We start from the raw sequence: 16,408 nt of genomic DNA, 5'->3' as shown, positions 1-16,408 counted from the left end.
TGGGATGGGGGCGGGCTGGCAGCCGTGGGTACTTGGGCGAGGCAGTCGGTGAGGGTGGTGGCTCCTCAGCAAAAGCTGTTCCTCCTGTGTGCTTGCTTCCAAAGGTGATGCTGTTTCTGGCAGCCATGTGCAGGGTGTGCGCATCCCCTTCTCGCCCCTCTGCACGCAGACAGATCCACTGTGTAGTTTACAGCTTTTGTGCAAAAGATTGCACAAACTCTGCACCATAGGGTCAGGCAGTGAACTGGAAGCCTTTCTGCTGACACCAGTGGATGTTCAACTCCTTTGTTACACAGGTGAATTTTCAGTTTCGTGGGATCTGTGGTCCGTGGTAGGGAATCAGCAAGTAGCAAGTCGGGATTTTCAAACACACCTACAGGCATGCAACATCCAGCTCCCACTGAAAGTAGGTGGGATTGAGTTCCAGAGCCTCTGGGAAAAATTCCTCCTCAATTCATTCTCTAAAAGGAGCTAATTGCCTACATATTCAGTCTTCCTTTAAGAAGAAAATGCCACTGACTTCTTTGTAGAAGATGTTAAAAAAGCTGATAAATTCACAGAGGTTAAAAATAAAGTTACAACTGTGACGGTTTGTTGTCTTACTCATACTGAACAGCTCTTTCTGTGTTACCAAACTCTGCTTTGCATTGATTCTTAACACCTGATGCCTTGTACCTCTTTCATAATGACATGAACGACATCCACATGGTCCTACTTGACAATTAGCTTCATCCTCGCACCCCCTGTAGCATTTTTTTTTTTTAAACACAAAGAAGAAGCCGGTGTGCTGGGATTTGAAAATTACCGGGGCAAGACCCGGTGTGCTGGGATTTGAAAATTACCGGGGCAATTACTGGTCCATTTCACAACTCAAGCCTTTGCGTTTCTGTAGAATGTGCTCAGTCCAAAGTCCAAGTGAAATGACCAGTAATACTGCTTAAGGACATGGAATGTATCCTTTTTAATGAAGTCACTTCAGCTATTCTGCCAAATAATTACTGTTCCTTCTGTTCAAGTCCCCATCCAGGTATGTTACCCTCTTTAAAAACAAACATAAAAGAACCCAGCTGAAAAACACAAACCAAAACTGTTCAGTGCCTCATGATCTTGAGGGGCTGTGATGCTTTTTCAGTAGCAGGTGGTTGCAGACAGCATCATAACAGCTGTGGTGACTGTACTCAGATAAGCATCACAGACTGAACTCCAGCACATGGTTGAGAACATCCCAGTTTTCCTTGCTGGGCTCATGCTCAGTCTGAGTGTGGTGTTAGTTATGCAATAGGAGTTTCAGGCAGGGGGAAGTCATCTTTCAAGATGGAATGTCTGCAGGTGGGACAGGTTTGGAAATTTTTTTCCTCCTATGCAAATCTTACTGATTACTGTTTTCATGCTTTGGCCTATCCCTTCTGGAGCACTAACCACATGGCAGTTCAGAGGAACACCCACGTAGCGTAGCCTTTCAGTTCTCTAGCTTAAATGAGTTAGGAACTTCCTTCCCAGGGAAAATCCAACAGGTGAGCAGGCTTCTTTATGACTTGGCTGCTTCTGAAGATGTAACTAGGAACAGCTTGTGACCTAGCCAGGATGCCATGGAGACTCAAGCATGGGAAAGAAATGTCCAATTTGATTTTTGATACATGCTTTGTAGTTGCTGCTAGGTGCATCTGCTGTGCTGAGATTTCCCTTCAGCCCTGAGCGCACAAAAGTGGCTGGGGACATCTACCAGCAAAAGAGTGAGTTACTTATTTTGTCAGAGGAAAGATTCCTGAAGATGTGGTTTTGACCTTTTCTGGTTTTGCTCAGCTCATCAAGTGACAACTCCACAGCATGCTGTGACATTCAGATATTCCTGGGCTGTAAGGGCCAAATACAGCTTTTCTCCAAGTAAAGTTGTTTTGGGTGGAGAGAGGAAGGAAAGTGGAAGGAGAATCTGAGGATTCTCTTCTGAGGACCAGAAGAGCATACACTATGCACAATTCCAAGGTTATGGGTGTTGGTTATTAGAACGTCTGTTTTAAACTATAGGGTGAGGAAAGATGACAGTAAAAAAATATTTTTGCAGATACTGAAGTTGCATTTTCAGATGACTCCAGGTAGATTGGTCTTTTAACATCCTTGGAGCATTCTGGCTTTGTGCATGTTAAAATGTTCTTTTTTTGAGGGATCCAATTTTAACTTCTCTTCCAAGGGTTTTTTGCAGCAGCCTGTAAACTCAGGGGAGGTATGTTTATGTTGAGTCTCTGATACAGATCAGTTCCTCTGTTGATGTACAGTTCTCTGTCCTACAGTTGGTTTTCAGTAGAGGTATTGCAGTTTATTTCAGCAGAGGGACAGGCCCAAGAATTTATTGTGAGACGAGCAACTCTGCTTCTGGCGCCGTAGACAGCTCTGGAAGCATTTTTCATGTGTGTGCATGTGCCTGGGTGCATGCTCTTGCAGATGCAAAAGCCAGAGCATGTATGTTCCTTCTATATTAAGGCATCTGTTTAGTTCCCTTTAAAAGAAAAAAAACTGTATAGTTTTGACTGTGTTTCTCAGTTCCAATGAAATGCTGTAGGGATGACAATTGTGAGGTTTTTACTGACAGGAATGGGCTGCATCAACATATGTAGGGTAGATGGTATTTTTCTCTAGCCCAGCTTCAGGGAGGCTGTGCCAAGGCTGTTGTGTACATGGAAAGGGAAATCAAATCGTTGTTCTCTTCTCTGACAAAGGTACTGGCAGTTTTGGGTTGCACAAAGGGTTAACGATCCCAGGTCAGAGTGGGGAGATGGGAGGAGAGGAGGATCCTTAGTATTTGGACTGGCATGCCTCTGCTCTCCCATAACTCCAGGGAATGTTTCTCTTTCAGCTTTGCAAGGAGCAGGTGAGCATGTTCATTCCCACGGGCCTGGTAACTGTGTTACAAAGGGAGACATGCCTGTCTTCTAGGAATTCAGTCCTTTCTATTATAAAAGGTTTTCATTCTTGGGTGATCAGAAAGAATGCAGAAGGAATCTGGAAAAGCAAATGAAAGTGGCTTAGCTTACTTTAAAATCTAAGAGTTCAGAAGTTCTTCCCTAACTTGAAAACTTAATGAGCATCTGAAGCAATGCCTCCTTTTAATTTAGATCATCAAATTAATTTTTGCAAAGAAAACTAAGCACCAAATTCTAGTCCTGACAGGTAACAAAAACATAAAACCATTTTCACACACGTATGATGCATGCTGCTTTGTACCAGCCCTTCACAAAGGTAATAAGCAGGGTGTGGGGATTTTTTTTTTTTCTTTACCACCTACTTTTTTCTTCCTGACTCTTCATGACTTTACTGTTCTCTTTTGCAAGACAAGTTTCTATTTTTGATGCTGCTTTTTCGAAAGTGAGACAGCAGGAGAATGGAGAGAGCATTTTCCTGGAGACTTTTCTGAGTCCATTTCAGTTGCTAAAGCAGTGGTGTAAAGCAGAACTTGAGGGAATAGCAGCTTCTGCAGGGAGAAGCTGTGGAGAGGGACACCAGGGAGGAGGAGAATCACTTTTTCCCTGGCTTGGGGAGGGAAATACTGCTTTCCAGCTAGTGTGTATAAATCTCTATTTCTGCAGAATGACAGATAACGCTCTGCAAAGATTTCTGGTTCTTTTTTGGGGACCTGTCCCTTTCACTTCTGTGCAACTGCTGATATATTTTAATAACATGCTTAAATTTAGCAAATAATAACAAAGTTAAATAGCATTAATAACATGCTTAGATTTGGCAGAATTATGTTGTGTAATGCTTTTTAACTTCTAGACAAGTTGCTTAGTTTCTACTTGCTATCTCTTTTATCTGTCCCGAGTTTCACATGGTTAAAGTTCCACAGCTAAGACTCAGGTGTTAGGGTAGCCAGCAGCCTAAATCCCTGGCTCTAATTTGAGATCTAAATTGCAAAGCTTTCAAGTTAAACCTTTTAAAGGGCACAGTCATATTTACTTCTAAGTCCATATTAGCTATTAAGCTCTCCAGCTGACAGAATATTTAGTGTATAATGGTCAAATGACAACTGTTTAGGATTAAATGTGTGACTGGACTGACGCCTTCTGTTTATAACTGCACTTGGATGCAGTTGTCAGAGAAATCTGTTTAACTTGTGGTTTTGCTACTAGCTCTTCCCCATTCAGGCATGATGTGTGGTAATACCGTTGCTGACCATTCATCAAGTGGGAAACAGATGGCACTAGTTTCCCTTCTATTGAAGGATGGTGTTGAAAGGCTGCTCCTGTGACAATGGCAGCAATGATGCAAACCAAAATATTTTCAGAATATATGTGTTTTCCAGTCTTTGCCAGAACACTGATTGTAAAACATGCGTCTTATTCTGCTGTGGTGTAAATACCAGCTGGTGACAGAGATCATCTTATCACTGTCTGGATTGCTGGAATAGACTGGGCTAGGAAGTAAACGACATTGTTGATAGTTGTTTCTTGCCATGTAGTAGTTGAGATGTTCTTGTTGCTTAAGTTTGGCAGCACTGATGAACCTTGTGTCTGCAATTAGTCTTTGACTTTCTAAAGAAAAGTACCAGACCACGGATTTAACATTGAAGTAGTCAAACAACATCTAAAATTGCTGTTTGGAAGCTGAAAATTCCCAAGTGAGCCTGCTGTTAGATCTCCAGAGGCTTGTTGAGCAGCATCCTCAAGAGTGTCTCTTGAAGAAGCACATCAGATGCTTAGAAACAAAACACTCCGAGTGTTTGCCTAGACACTCTGCTGTTTATTTTCTTGACAGGTCAGGAATATTGACCTGATTTGGCTGTGCATTCGTTTGCTACGCATCCAGCAGAGGCTGAGAGAAGTTCTGAGTCCGACCATCCCTCAAGGAGCCCTTTCAGCAGGTCACTACTTGGATACCTACTTTTACTTACTAGATCTGCTCCTGGCCTTGAGGCCAATGCTGTACTAATACAGGGAGCAGTTATCTCCTAAGAAGCCTGACAGCATTTGGGGTCATTTTGCTGGATATTTGCACAAGTTAACTTTGGGAGAACGTAGCTCTAGGTGAGCTCCTTGTGCTGCAAATGTGAAGAAAGGAATTAAGCACTCCGAGCCTGTGGAAGACAGCGTGAGCTGGGACAGGAGGGAAGGAAAGACTTACCCTCTCCATCTCTCTCCTAGGCCTGGAGGATCTTGGCATTCAGCTTGAGCAAGTCCCTTGCCATCAACAGACTCTACAAGGTGAAGACAAGCTTTAATGGAGAGTTGAGTCTTTCTAAATGTTGGTGCAGTAGTAATTGCAAAGAGCCACAACCTCAGTGAGCACCAAGTGGTCTTGTATATGCCAGACTGAAATGTAAACATGTACACTTTCAGCTGGAAACAGGTTCCTTAATGGATTTTGTGTAAGAGTATTAGCCAACAATATTGGATACAATTTTTACTCTTTCTTGTTCTCGGGAGCCTGGGAAGCTGCATGTTTTTTTTGCAGTGCTGCTGTATTCTTAATCTTCTCCTCTGGGGTGGGGGGCTGTATTTTTACCTCTGTGTGGGACTGTGGCTAGGCTTGGGTGGTTCCCTAGCTTTTCCTGTGGTCCCACAGAAATGCACGGGGTCTCTTCCCGTTGCACACCATCTCCCTTTCAGTCAGGTGAGCGTGGCACTGGGTATTGTCGTTTTGTGGAAGCATGTTTCTCACCTCACCTGAATCTGCCTTTCAAAATATTTTATTGCCATAATGATGTGGCAAGTCCTGGCAGTGTAGACGGAAGATTTCAGATTATTTTTCTCTGTCCCACTGGAGGGTAAAAGGATTACAGCCCTTGCCTTCCTGCAAGGAAGATCTGGGGGCAGGTGCCTATGCCACATACATTAACCAGTAACCTGAGTTGGGTTACTGGGACTTGGCAGTACCTGGGACTGAGAAGTGACTGAGAGTTCCTTCTCACCACGCTTATTCCACAAGCGATGGAGTTGCTCCTCTCCTGAAAGTCCTGCCTGAGCTGCCGGGTCATTCAGTAGTTTTTTGTTAACTTCTTAAAGAATTCAATAGCTTGGCCTTTGTTAAGGAAAGAGAGGGAAATGTTGTGTAATTTGCGTGACTCCATGTAATTTTAATTTTTTTTTAAGCAGAAGTTCTTAGTAGTGAGAACCTATTCTCCTGGAGCTTCCTGCAGCCAGAGGCCTGTCCCCTCTCTGAGCACTTGGTACGTGGTGAGCAGCAGAGGTGGCTCGCTCCTTGCAGCAGGTGCTTGAGGCAAACCTTGCAACCAGGGTCTGTTCAAAAGAGAACAGCTTGGAGCAGTCCCTGCCCGTGTTATCAGACAGATGCTGTGTGGCCTGTGAGGACTTGCTGTGTGTCCAGGCCCAGCGCCAGGAGAGCACCAGCTTTGCTCAGTTGTTGGTTTGGGTTTTTGAAGCGCTGTGGGAACCCTGTTTGCTCTGACAGCATCTCATGCCGTGTCAGACTGTGCCCAACAGGAGTTGGCACTGGGGAACAACTAACTTAGGGGAGAGCTGGTTGGGTGGGGGGTGAGCATGCTGACTGCAATAACTAACTTGAAAAGTTTCTGCCTGGAAAATGGCTCCGCTGTATGATACCTGCTCTGATAGCAAATCCCAGCCTTGGTGTACTGAAGAGAATAAGCAGATCTCTGAGAGCAGGAGGGCATTCTTGGCTTTCTGGGCTGGTGCTGAGTTTGCAGAGCTGTTACAAAGCAGCAACTTCTCTGTAACCAGAGTTCCAGCCTTATTGGCAGGGGATGTGTGGTAGGCACATGCTGAGGTGCGCCCCAGGGTCCTGCTCCCTGGCCCTTTCTTTCCTTGCTAGGTTTCCTTCCCATGGAAGGCAGGGTGGGGAAGGCAGGAGGGTGAGAACAGAGCATGTGCTGACATGGAGCTGGGATTCTCACCCAGGCCCTGAGAGCAGAGAAGTGCTCCCGGGTCCTGCAGGGCAGACGGCCACTGAGGGCTGGGTGGGACTCCACCCTGCTGTTTTTAGAGCAGCTTTTCAGGTATGTCTGCCCTACAGCCTAGGGGTATGACTGCAGCTCATTTAAAATGACTCCTACTCACTCTCAGCAAAGTTTGCCAGGGGTGTTTCCAACCAGCACCTGTGGCGGTGGTGATGATGAGGTAGTTCAGTGACCTGGAGTTCAGGTGCCAACTCATTATCCAGGGGCTTGGGCAGGTTCACCTGGCCTGTCCTGCCACATGCACAGGGCTTTCATTGGCCAGGTCAGCTGCATTCACACATCTGCATTGTGCTGTTGTAGATGTGCCCTTAGAGTAGATTTGTGCAGTAAATGAGCTTGTTATGGGTTCTGCTGGGTATTGCTTAATATTCCAGCTGTTAATTACATAATTTTTTTAACAACTGCATTCTAGGTGTATCTGTGCTTCTGAGGCAACATGGCATAAAAACACTCTGCCCTAATCTAGCAGGTTTTTTTCTTTAATTATCTAACAGTGATAATTAACACCAGTTTCTGTTTGTTTTCACAGGCTACAGCTGGGAGGAAAAGATGTTTGGCTTTCACAAACCGAAGATGTACCGGAGTATAGAGGGCTGCTGTATTTGCAGAGCTAAGTCTTCCAGTTCTCGTTTCACTGACAGCAAACGTTATGAAAAGGATTTCCAGAATTGTTTTGGGTAAGATTCTTGCCTCAGTCAGCAGTTCTGGCATTGATCTCTAAGCTGCAAACCTGATGTACTGTCCTTCTTGCTCTGAAAGATTAGGTTAGCAGAGGGGAGTTGTGGGGAAAGGCTGCCTTCAGCTTCCTCACAGCTTTCCTGGGCAGAGCAGGAGGGGCTGGATCCTCTGCTGCTGTGTATGGTAGTGTTTGATTTTCAATCTGCTGTCACTGCCAGTGGAGAGCTGTTAATTCCTAATAGCAAAGGATCAGGCTCATGTCTCTCCCACCTCACAGCACATGCAGGGATTTTAGACTTCTCTCAGACTGTGCATTTTTTGCTGGTTCCATAGAGGTGTAAATACCTACACAAAATAATGAACTCTACAGATCCATGGGACTTTCTGTGGCTCTGAAGATTCAAGAATGTTAGATAAAACTCGATGAGTAAATATTTAGCAGTTTCAGCAGGGTGTATGCAGAGTACCCTGTTACGAATATTGGTGTCTTTGTTCAAACAGGACATAGCAATGTGTTATTAAAACTTCTCACTGGAAACCCATTCTGATGCAAAGTGATTAGCTTTCCAGTTAGGAAATGTTACTTGAAAGCATTGGTAAATAAAAGTATAAATACTAGAGATTTCTTGTACCAGTTACTGTGACCTTTCAGTTTTTGGATACTTCTGAAGAGCTTTGAAATTTTTGTATAAGTATTTCCCTTTTCCCCACTTTTTCTAGAAACACTCATGCAGTGAACTTCATCGTGCTTTGTGTTCACCTTGGATTTTTGTACACAAGTCTGGCGGTGACAGTTTTCCTTATCATATTTCTTGACTACTGTCCTTGGCAGTCAAAGGCTGGATGCAGATCCATTGCTTTTTTCTGGTGGTTGTTTTTTTTAACTGCAGTAAAGCAGCTTGCAGTTTACCAGGGCCACTGTTGTTGTGCTATCTGAAATATGTTTGCCAAGGTAAAAATGCAGACTGAACATTGAGCAAATAATGGTTATCTGAGCCTGCCTCATTCATCTATAAATGATCCAGAGTCTTCTTATTTAAATAGCTGAAAAAATCTGCAGTGTTTCCCTCCTATACTTTTTTTAGCAGGGATTAGCAGTAGAGACAGTTCCTGAAGAAAGCTTGTTAGAGGGAGCAAGTATTGCTGTCATTCCAGTGACTTGCTGTTTCTGAAACCTTATCCTGTGCTCATGTGGGAGTGTTTTAGGTGGTGTTTGTTACTCATCCTTGAAGCTCTGTGAGAAAGTTAAGACCTGAGTAAGCTTTTGATGTTTGTTCCCAAGTGTACGTTTGAATAACATGATTATTCCTCCTGCTCCAAACTAACCAATCCACTGCAATTGTGTCTTGGTTTTGGGGGAAAGAATTCCAAAACCTGCAGGTGATGGGACTGTTGTTTTCAGTGCCTGTCTGGGAAGGCAGGAGGGTGAGAACAGAGGCAGATTGTGACACCTTTTATTTCTGTGTGGAAGAGTGCTTTCTGAAAGTGAGACCTGGTTTTTAAATGGTGCAGTTTGAACATCCCAGATGAATTGTAATGCCAGAAAACCAGAATTTCAGAACCCTTCTTACTCATCAATTTTTTATACTTGCTGTTACCAAGTGGGGCTGGGCTTTTATTATTTTATTAAGTGATCTTTGCTTCTGTTTTTACCAGGCTTCATGAGGCTCGCTCAGGAGATATTTGCAATGCCTGTGTTCTTTTGGTGAAAAGATGGAAAAAATTACCAGCAGGATCCAAAAAAAACTGGAATCACGTTAGTAATTTATTTCTCTTCCACCCCAAACTAACTCTTTCTAGAGCGGGGAGGTGCTGGCATGGGTTTGGCGTTTGCTCTTTCACCCACACTCTCCCTTCCCACCCTCAGCATCTCTAAATCCTTCCTGGAGTATTTCCTGCTATGTGGCTCCTACCTGCTTATGTGCAAATGGTAATTATGCAAGCCTGAGATGCAGTCACAGACTGACTTGCCTTGTTATGCCTTGTTCTCACAAGCTCATAACTTTGTCCAAAAGTCTCTCATGACGCTCAAAACATTTTAACTTTGGCCTTTATCCAAAATCGGTTGCTTTTTTTTTTTTTCCAAGCAAGGTGACTTGCTCAGGCAACACATAAATCAATCTCATTTATTCAGATAATTACATGACTAATATTTTAACTTTGGCCTTTATCCAAAATTGGTTGCTTTTTTTTTTTTCCAAGCAAGGTGACTTGCTCAGGCAACACATAAATCAATCTCATTTAATCAGATAATTACAATGACTAATATCTTGCAGCTATTTTCACTCGTATATTCTGTTTTGATACATCTAATTCAATTCGGGCCTAGGGCTGGGAAGATGATCAGGATTCCTTGTGTGTGTAATAATCTTTATCCAGGATGCCTTGATATAGTAATGGCAGCCAGAACTATGGATATTGCTACCACTAGCTTTACTCAGAAGTTAAATTTATGATTAAAGAAAAACCTCCAAAAAACTCCAGGGTGTAAATGCTTGGCAGACACTCTTAACTGGACCTGTATTACCTTAAACAATTATTTGTTTCTAAACTGAATATGTCAAAAATGGGAAGTTGGCAAAAGTTGAACCAAATGTACTTTTTAAACTAGTTTGCTGTGTTTTCCTGCAGACTCAGCCTCTTACAGAGGCTGAGATTTTGACAGATTTAAATGAAACGTAAGAGTTGTCAGTGCACAGAACTGCCTTGGACTGTTTTGAACACCTTGAGCTAAGTCAGTACCTCTGTATCGAATGGGGCAGTACCTGGGCGCGATGCACAAGAATCAGACATGCATTTTCTGTGTTCTAGGTGGTAGATGCCAGGGCTGGACCCAGCCTTAAAACAACATTGAAACCAAAGAAAATGAAAACTCTGTCTGGAAGCAGAATAAAGAGCAATCAAATCAGCAAACTGCAAAAGGAATTCAAGCGGCACAGTAAGTGGATCCAAAGAGATTTTGGCGATAAACTTCAGCCTCCCCTAGCACAGCTCACTGTTAAAGGGCCAAGCTGAATCACCCTCTTGATTTAGCTGTGCACTCACACATTTGGGCTCTCCCTGTTTTTACAGCCCCTCATCCTCTGAGAGCTCGGGGACGGGGTGGAATGAGAAGGAAGAGCTTGTGTGCAGGGTGGGCTGCAAGGCAGAGGTGGGGAAGTGGCAAGGGGGTGTGGGGAGTCTGGCTTGAAAGTGCAGGCAGTTGTAGCTTATGTCCCACACTTAAATGACATATCCCTAGAAAGAATGTCTTCAGCAAAGATCTCACTGAAACTGAAGTTGGAAGAGGCTTCTCCCTGCTTTCAGTAATGTGCTATGGCCATTTTCAGCTCTCTTTTCCCAAGAAACTTTACAACCTTTTTCTCCCATACGTGTTTTTTAACCTAGATTTAGCCGCCCTTTAAATTCCTACAATGTTTCCTTCTACCTTCCTCTGCCAGTCTCTGATTACTTTGCACTAGTACATGGACTCTCCAAATAGACTTGGATTCAGAGCTTTCCAACAAAACCATCTGCCAGTTATGCTCTAAATACATGTCAGTACTTAAGGCTTTTCTTCTAAAGCAAACCTTCCAGCTTCTTAACTGTTGGTGACTTGGGGTCTCTCTCTCTGTCTCTCTTTCAATTATCCTACCTAGTCAGAAGGAAAAGTCTCCTAAGAATCAGTAAAGGCCCTGACCCGAGGAGCTTTTATCTCCTCATTCAAGGCACTCTAGTTAATCTAATTGTGTTACTGTAGCTGCTAGAGGTGGCAGCTGAAAGGTAGGAGAGTAGTCACTGTTAAGGTGTGTGTGTCTGCACTAAGTCTGTAGTTCCTAGCCTTGATCCAGCAAAAGCTCAATACTACCTAACACATAACGAGAAAATATATATATATTTATATATATATATGTAAAGTGCACAAGTGGGAAGAGCTTTGCAGGACTTGACCTGGAAGGGCGAGAGAGGAAATGAACAGTGAGAGAGAAAGTCTGGAGCATAGACCCCCATTGTCTTGAGGGATCTCCCAGTAATTTTGGAGCATGGCCTGTGTGGGCTATGTTTGAGAGCCAGAAGCTGAAGCCTGATCCTGAACCTCTTTCCAATCCCTCGTGTACAAGGACCCCCTCCAGTTCTGAAGTCTGTTTCACAAATCCTGCCACTCTCTATTGAAACAGGCAGGAGCAAGTGAAATAAATGGGTTGTTGCTGTTAGGTTTTTCTTGCTAATTAAAAAACATGTGTCTCTGTTCCCAATCCACAAATCAGGGGGGAGGGTAAGTCGTTGGATGCATGTCCGGATTATTGCATTTCTTCTTTGCCCTGCAGATTCTGATGCCCACAGCACCACTTCGAGTGCCTCCCCAGCTCAGTCTCCCTGTTACAGTAACCAGTCGGATGATGGCTCCGACACAGAGATGAGCGCTGGGGCCAGCAGAACACCAGTGTTCTCCTTCCTAGATCTCACATACTGGAAAAGGTAAAAAGCAACAGAATGTGCCCTCTGTGCAGGCAGCAAGCTCACTTTGCATACGTGCTGCTTGATTCTGCCTCTTCATCTTTATTTGGTTTAAGGATATAATTTAAGTCACGGGACATTATACAACACCTGTCTGTCCATGTTTGGAAAGAAATGCCATGTATTTAGGACATTTTCTCCTATCTCCCTTCAGTTCCCTAAACACTAAAACAGTTGCTGAGAAGTATTTTTGCTGGTTTTGGGAGTAGCAGGTAATATGCTAGTCTGCCGTTATCTTTTCTTAAAACGATGCCCTGTAGATACGATGTGTTGCCACATACAAGAGTGCTCTCAGCGTGCCAGCAAAACATAGCATTTGATTTGGTTGACCTGTTATGGTAGTCATTTGGAAAAAAAAATAAAATTCTGGAGTGGGAGGAAAACCACAAGGTTTTCTGGGAGCTGACGAGCTTGTTATCTTTTATTGCTTGTTGTGACACAGTAATCCCTTGTTTAGCTAATTGCTCAATTGCAATTGTTGTGACTTTGCTGCCTCCTCTCAAATAATGTTTGCAAGTGCATTGTAGCCAAGGTTAGTTCAGCCCAGATGATTGTGTGTCTGAAACTTCTCTAGGAAGCAAAGTGGGGAGACTTGGCTTTGTATAGACACGTTTGGGTTTTTTCTCTGTCCTTTTTTATGTTGGGTTTTTTGTTTTGTTTTGTTTTCCCAAAGACCTGTTGTGAATTTAGACACAGACTTGTTTTCTGTTTGTGAGCAGTCTTTTTGCCCCTCTCTTCTGGGCTGGAGGGTCAGTCAAGTAGTGTCTGGGGTCAGACTTACTTTTTGCATGTTTGTGAACTCTGTATTTTCTAAACAGACAAAGTATCTGTCTCCCTGCCATTTCTTCCAGGCAAAAGGTCTGCTGTGGAATCATTTACAAAGGGCGTTTTGGAGAAGTCCTCATAGACACTCATCTCTTCAAACCTTGTTGTAGCAATAAAAAGTCTGCCACTGAAAAGCCAGAACAAGAAGGACCCCAATCTCCAGCAATCTCCACCCAAGAAGAGTGGTGACTTCCTTGGATAGCTGCAGAAGGTTATACAGATCCTCCTATTCTCTGGAAAAATACTAGAAAAGTGACTATTCACTTTGGACACCTGCTATGCTGCCAAAAGACTATTCCCTAGAACTGTTTTGGGTTTTACTGCTACAGTTCCACAAACTCTGAAGCCAGTTTGTATCCTTTCAGAAAGACTGTACATAATATTTAAGATGCTACGTTACACTTGGCAAAGCTGAATGCTGCTGCGAGGTTGTCTAATTTTTCCCCACACTCACTTCCCAAGTGAATATGAGGATGGGGTTTGTATATTAAAGTATATGTAGTTCATGTTTCTGTATTGAAAGAAGCAGTGGTTGTAAGGCTTTTTTTTTTTTCTTTAAAAGTTGGTTGGCAAACTTCCTAAATCCCCAAGAAAATATTTCATTCTTAGACATGTATGAGTCAATAAGATGAACTAATACATAGAAATGTTATAAGTCACCTCTCTAGTTATATAAATATATATTTTTAAAGGTGTGGAGATTTCACCCTATACTACTGACATAACAAAGACAAATATTTCATCCCTTCCTTGTGACACAGACTGGTAATCTGCAGACATCTCTACTACAAGTGGTAGCTATCTGAGAAGGTGTCCAGCATAAAAGTGCTCTTGAGAAAGGGGTGGGAGAGCTCTCCATCTCAGCTAAGGAGCAAGATTTACCTAGGAACTGACCATAGCAAAATGGGAGGTTACTTTGTTTTAAGGCAGCAGCAAGCACTTTGGGCCTAGTGTAGTAACCCCTGGTGGTTAGAGATGGACCAAGAAACACATTGATGCCCAAGTCAGGTGTAGATGACAGCCAAAACTGAGTAACTGTTCTCTGTTGGCCCAGTGCAGCTGAAATGTGACCACAAACAAGACTCCTCCTGGTTTTGGACCTGACAAAGAACCAAACCCCTTGCTAAGCAAATCAGGCTCTGGTCCAGGGACATAATCCGTTTGCAGCCTGGGGTCTGGATTCACAATAACTGTTTTGAAACCCTTCCCCTGCAGTGCTTCTCTGTGTTTGGGTTTTGTTGGGTTTTTTTTTCTGTTTGTTTGTTTAAGCAACTGCCAGATCAATGCTTTTGTGAATAGTGAATCTGAAAAGTTCTGCTAAGAATGGTGCTGTGCTGAATCAAGGCAGCTCTGTTTGCATATGCGATCAAAAGATAATACTTTCTACACAGATTCCCAGACAAGCTCATGTGCAAATCGTTGTGACACTCCTTCAAACTCTGCTTTGCCTGTAGGGTGGAAGCAGCTTCCTGGAAGATTGTGCTGCAGTTTTAGCTCCAAGTTGCTGCACGTTCGTTTTATGAAGGTTTAACTTGTGTGAGTTGGGAATTCTGCTTTTTGTTTGGTTGGTTTTTTCCTGGTTTTAGGGGGAGGGAAATTTTTTTTTTTTTACTATTACTCTTTTGGGATATCCTACAATGGATTGCTACATGGTGTGATTCTTGGGGTGTTCTGTGTAGGGCCAGGAGCTGGAGCGGATCCTGATGGGTCCCTTCAACTCAGCATATTTTATGATTCTAAGCTTTCCTTTTTTTGTGAGAGTCATTGGCATAATACTGTGGTGGGTAGGGTTTAGGACTGGATTTCCATGTAGTCTTGGTTCCTGAAATGGGAAGACTTAGCAAATGAAAATATAGATGGGGAAATATATGCAGGTTTAAAGAGGAGCCTCTACCCTCAAAGCTTTTTTTTTTCTTTCTTTTTTCCTCTCCTGTTGGGTCAGCCAACCTCTGGAGAGAAAGAAAATCAGGGGAAACAGGGCTTTGACTTATCACAGCCTTACAGTTTAGAGCTTTCCTTGGACTCATTTTGCTTTTCCTAAACTCTGAGGTTCTTAAGGGAGGACAAAGCTGCTTACCTTGCTTTTATTCTCAACCACGTAGAATCATTCAGGTTGAAAAATACCTAAGCCCATTGAGTCCAGCCATAGATATAATGGATACTTGATTGTATAAAGGCACAACTAGGTTGGTCATGTCTAATAAGGGCTTGAGCAAGAGTCCTCACTGTTTTTGCAGACACCTATTTCATGTGAATTTGTGTTTTCAGCATCAGTAATTCTGTACACCTAAGAAGGCTGCAGTGTTGGTGGTAGGATGTGCTCTGATACGGATCATCTCTTCTGTATTTATTTATTTATTGCTAGATTTCAACCGCCAACTGCTTCCCCTACTCCCTCCCACCTCTTCCATTCCCAGTAGTAATGCAAAATGAGTAGTCATGCACTTTGTATTAATGTATTAGAAATCTATGGAACCTGTTTTGTACTTTTATACCGTTCAGACACTTGTAATCCAAACTTTTTTTTTTACTAGGGTAATGAATAAATTTAGACTTATTTAGAAAATAAGCAACTTCTCCTGTGTTTATTTCAGCTCTGTTCTTCTGTTAATTAGATTTGGTGTTGCACCCAGCCTAGGGAACCCATGTTTCTATTTGAACAAGACCAAGCCTTCTTTTGAGGGGAGGAGTGGAGTAATTCCCTTCCTATTTAATTTGGAAAGAAGAGCAGAGCAAGGGAAGGAGGTGGTGTTTATTATGACAGACAGCTGTCTCAGGGCAGAATAACAGAGCTTTCCCCTGGCACTTCATGTGTGTCAGGAATTCCTTTGCTGGGAATGTGGTGCTGGCATTCTGGGTTCCCAGGGGGCTTGCTCTCTCCCTGTAGTTCACCAGCATTCATCAAAGGACAGCTGAAGTAACAGCACTGATGGGTTGGTGCTGACAGCATTTGGAAACATCCCATTCCAGATCCAGTGGAGTTGGTAGAAGAGACTCGTGCTCCTCTGTTGAAGCTGGAGCCTGGCACGTTGCTTCCCACGGCAGGCACGGTCAGCTGGATAAACTCCAGCAGACTGGTGGGAGCAAGGTCTCTGGTAGGAGCTGTCACTGAGTAACTGAGTTTAGAAGATAATGGGGAAAACATTGCAACCTTAAGCATGATGGCTTGTTGCAAGAGGCTGTTTTGGACTTCAGTGGAGATGCTGATTTATTCCTGCTGATGTACTGCCTGTTTTCTTACAAACTGAGCACAATGATAATCAGAGACTCATGTAGAAAATATTTCAGTGAAAGCTCTGCATAGACTGCCAGATTGTAGTACAATAGCATCTGGTTTTGACGTATTTACATTTTCTGCTGTAGATGCCTAAACATACCTGGGGCATAATTCAGTTCACCAAACATGTGTAGTCTATGTTAAGTCACTTAAGAGAAGCAGGTGCACCAAAAGGTGGTTTAAAGCCAGGTAACCTACCGTGTAAC

General features: G+C 43.2%; 1 protein-coding gene across 3 annotated transcripts; it reads left to right on the top strand.

Moving 5' to 3' along the window:
• Positions 1-110: 110 nt before the first annotated feature.
• Positions 111-15,494, top strand: FAM60A (family with sequence similarity 60 member A). 3 transcript variants are annotated; one of them, XM_017740018.1, is made up of 8 exons: positions 192-296; positions 4,747-4,852; positions 5,133-5,192; positions 7,455-7,602; positions 9,260-9,359; positions 10,415-10,541; positions 11,911-12,061; positions 12,952-15,494. In XM_017740018.1, the coding sequence occupies exons 1-8, from the start codon at positions 273-275 to the stop codon at positions 13,112-13,114; spliced, it is 879 nt and encodes a 292-aa protein (XP_017595507.1). In that variant the 5' UTR covers positions 192-272; the 3' UTR covers positions 13,115-15,494. The 3 variants fall into 3 exon arrangements, with proteins under 3 accessions (XP_017595508.1, XP_017595507.1, XP_008636327.1); XM_017740019.1 differs by lacking the exon at positions 4,747-4,852 and having other exon boundaries at positions 111-296; XM_008638105.2 differs by lacking the exon at positions 192-296 and adding an exon at positions 6,084-6,157 and having other exon boundaries at positions 4,737-5,192.
• The last annotated feature ends 914 nt before the right edge of the window (positions 15,495-16,408 follow it).

Source organism: Corvus brachyrhynchos, unplaced genomic scaffold (assembly GCF_000691975.1).
Source record: "Corvus brachyrhynchos isolate BGI_N302 unplaced genomic scaffold, ASM69197v1 scaffold27, whole genome shotgun sequence".
In the NCBI taxonomy this organism is placed as follows: domain Eukaryota; kingdom Metazoa; phylum Chordata; class Aves; order Passeriformes; family Corvidae; genus Corvus; species Corvus brachyrhynchos.
The sequence above is the reverse complement of the archived record's forward strand: the minus strand, read 5'-3'. Positions and strand labels throughout refer to the sequence as shown.

Bases quoted from the DNA above. Each gene is read 5' to 3' on its own strand.
- FAM60A (XM_017740018.1), top strand. From the start codon at position 273: ATGTTCAACTCCTTTGTTACACAG. The intron at 5,193-7,454 runs GTGAAGACAAGC...TTGTTTTCACAG, and splicing joins CCATCAACAGACTCTACAAG to GCTACAGCTGGGAGGAAAAG. The intron at 7,603-9,259 runs GTAAGATTCTTG...TGTTTTTACCAG, and splicing joins GATTTCCAGAATTGTTTTGG to GCTTCATGAGGCTCGCTCAG.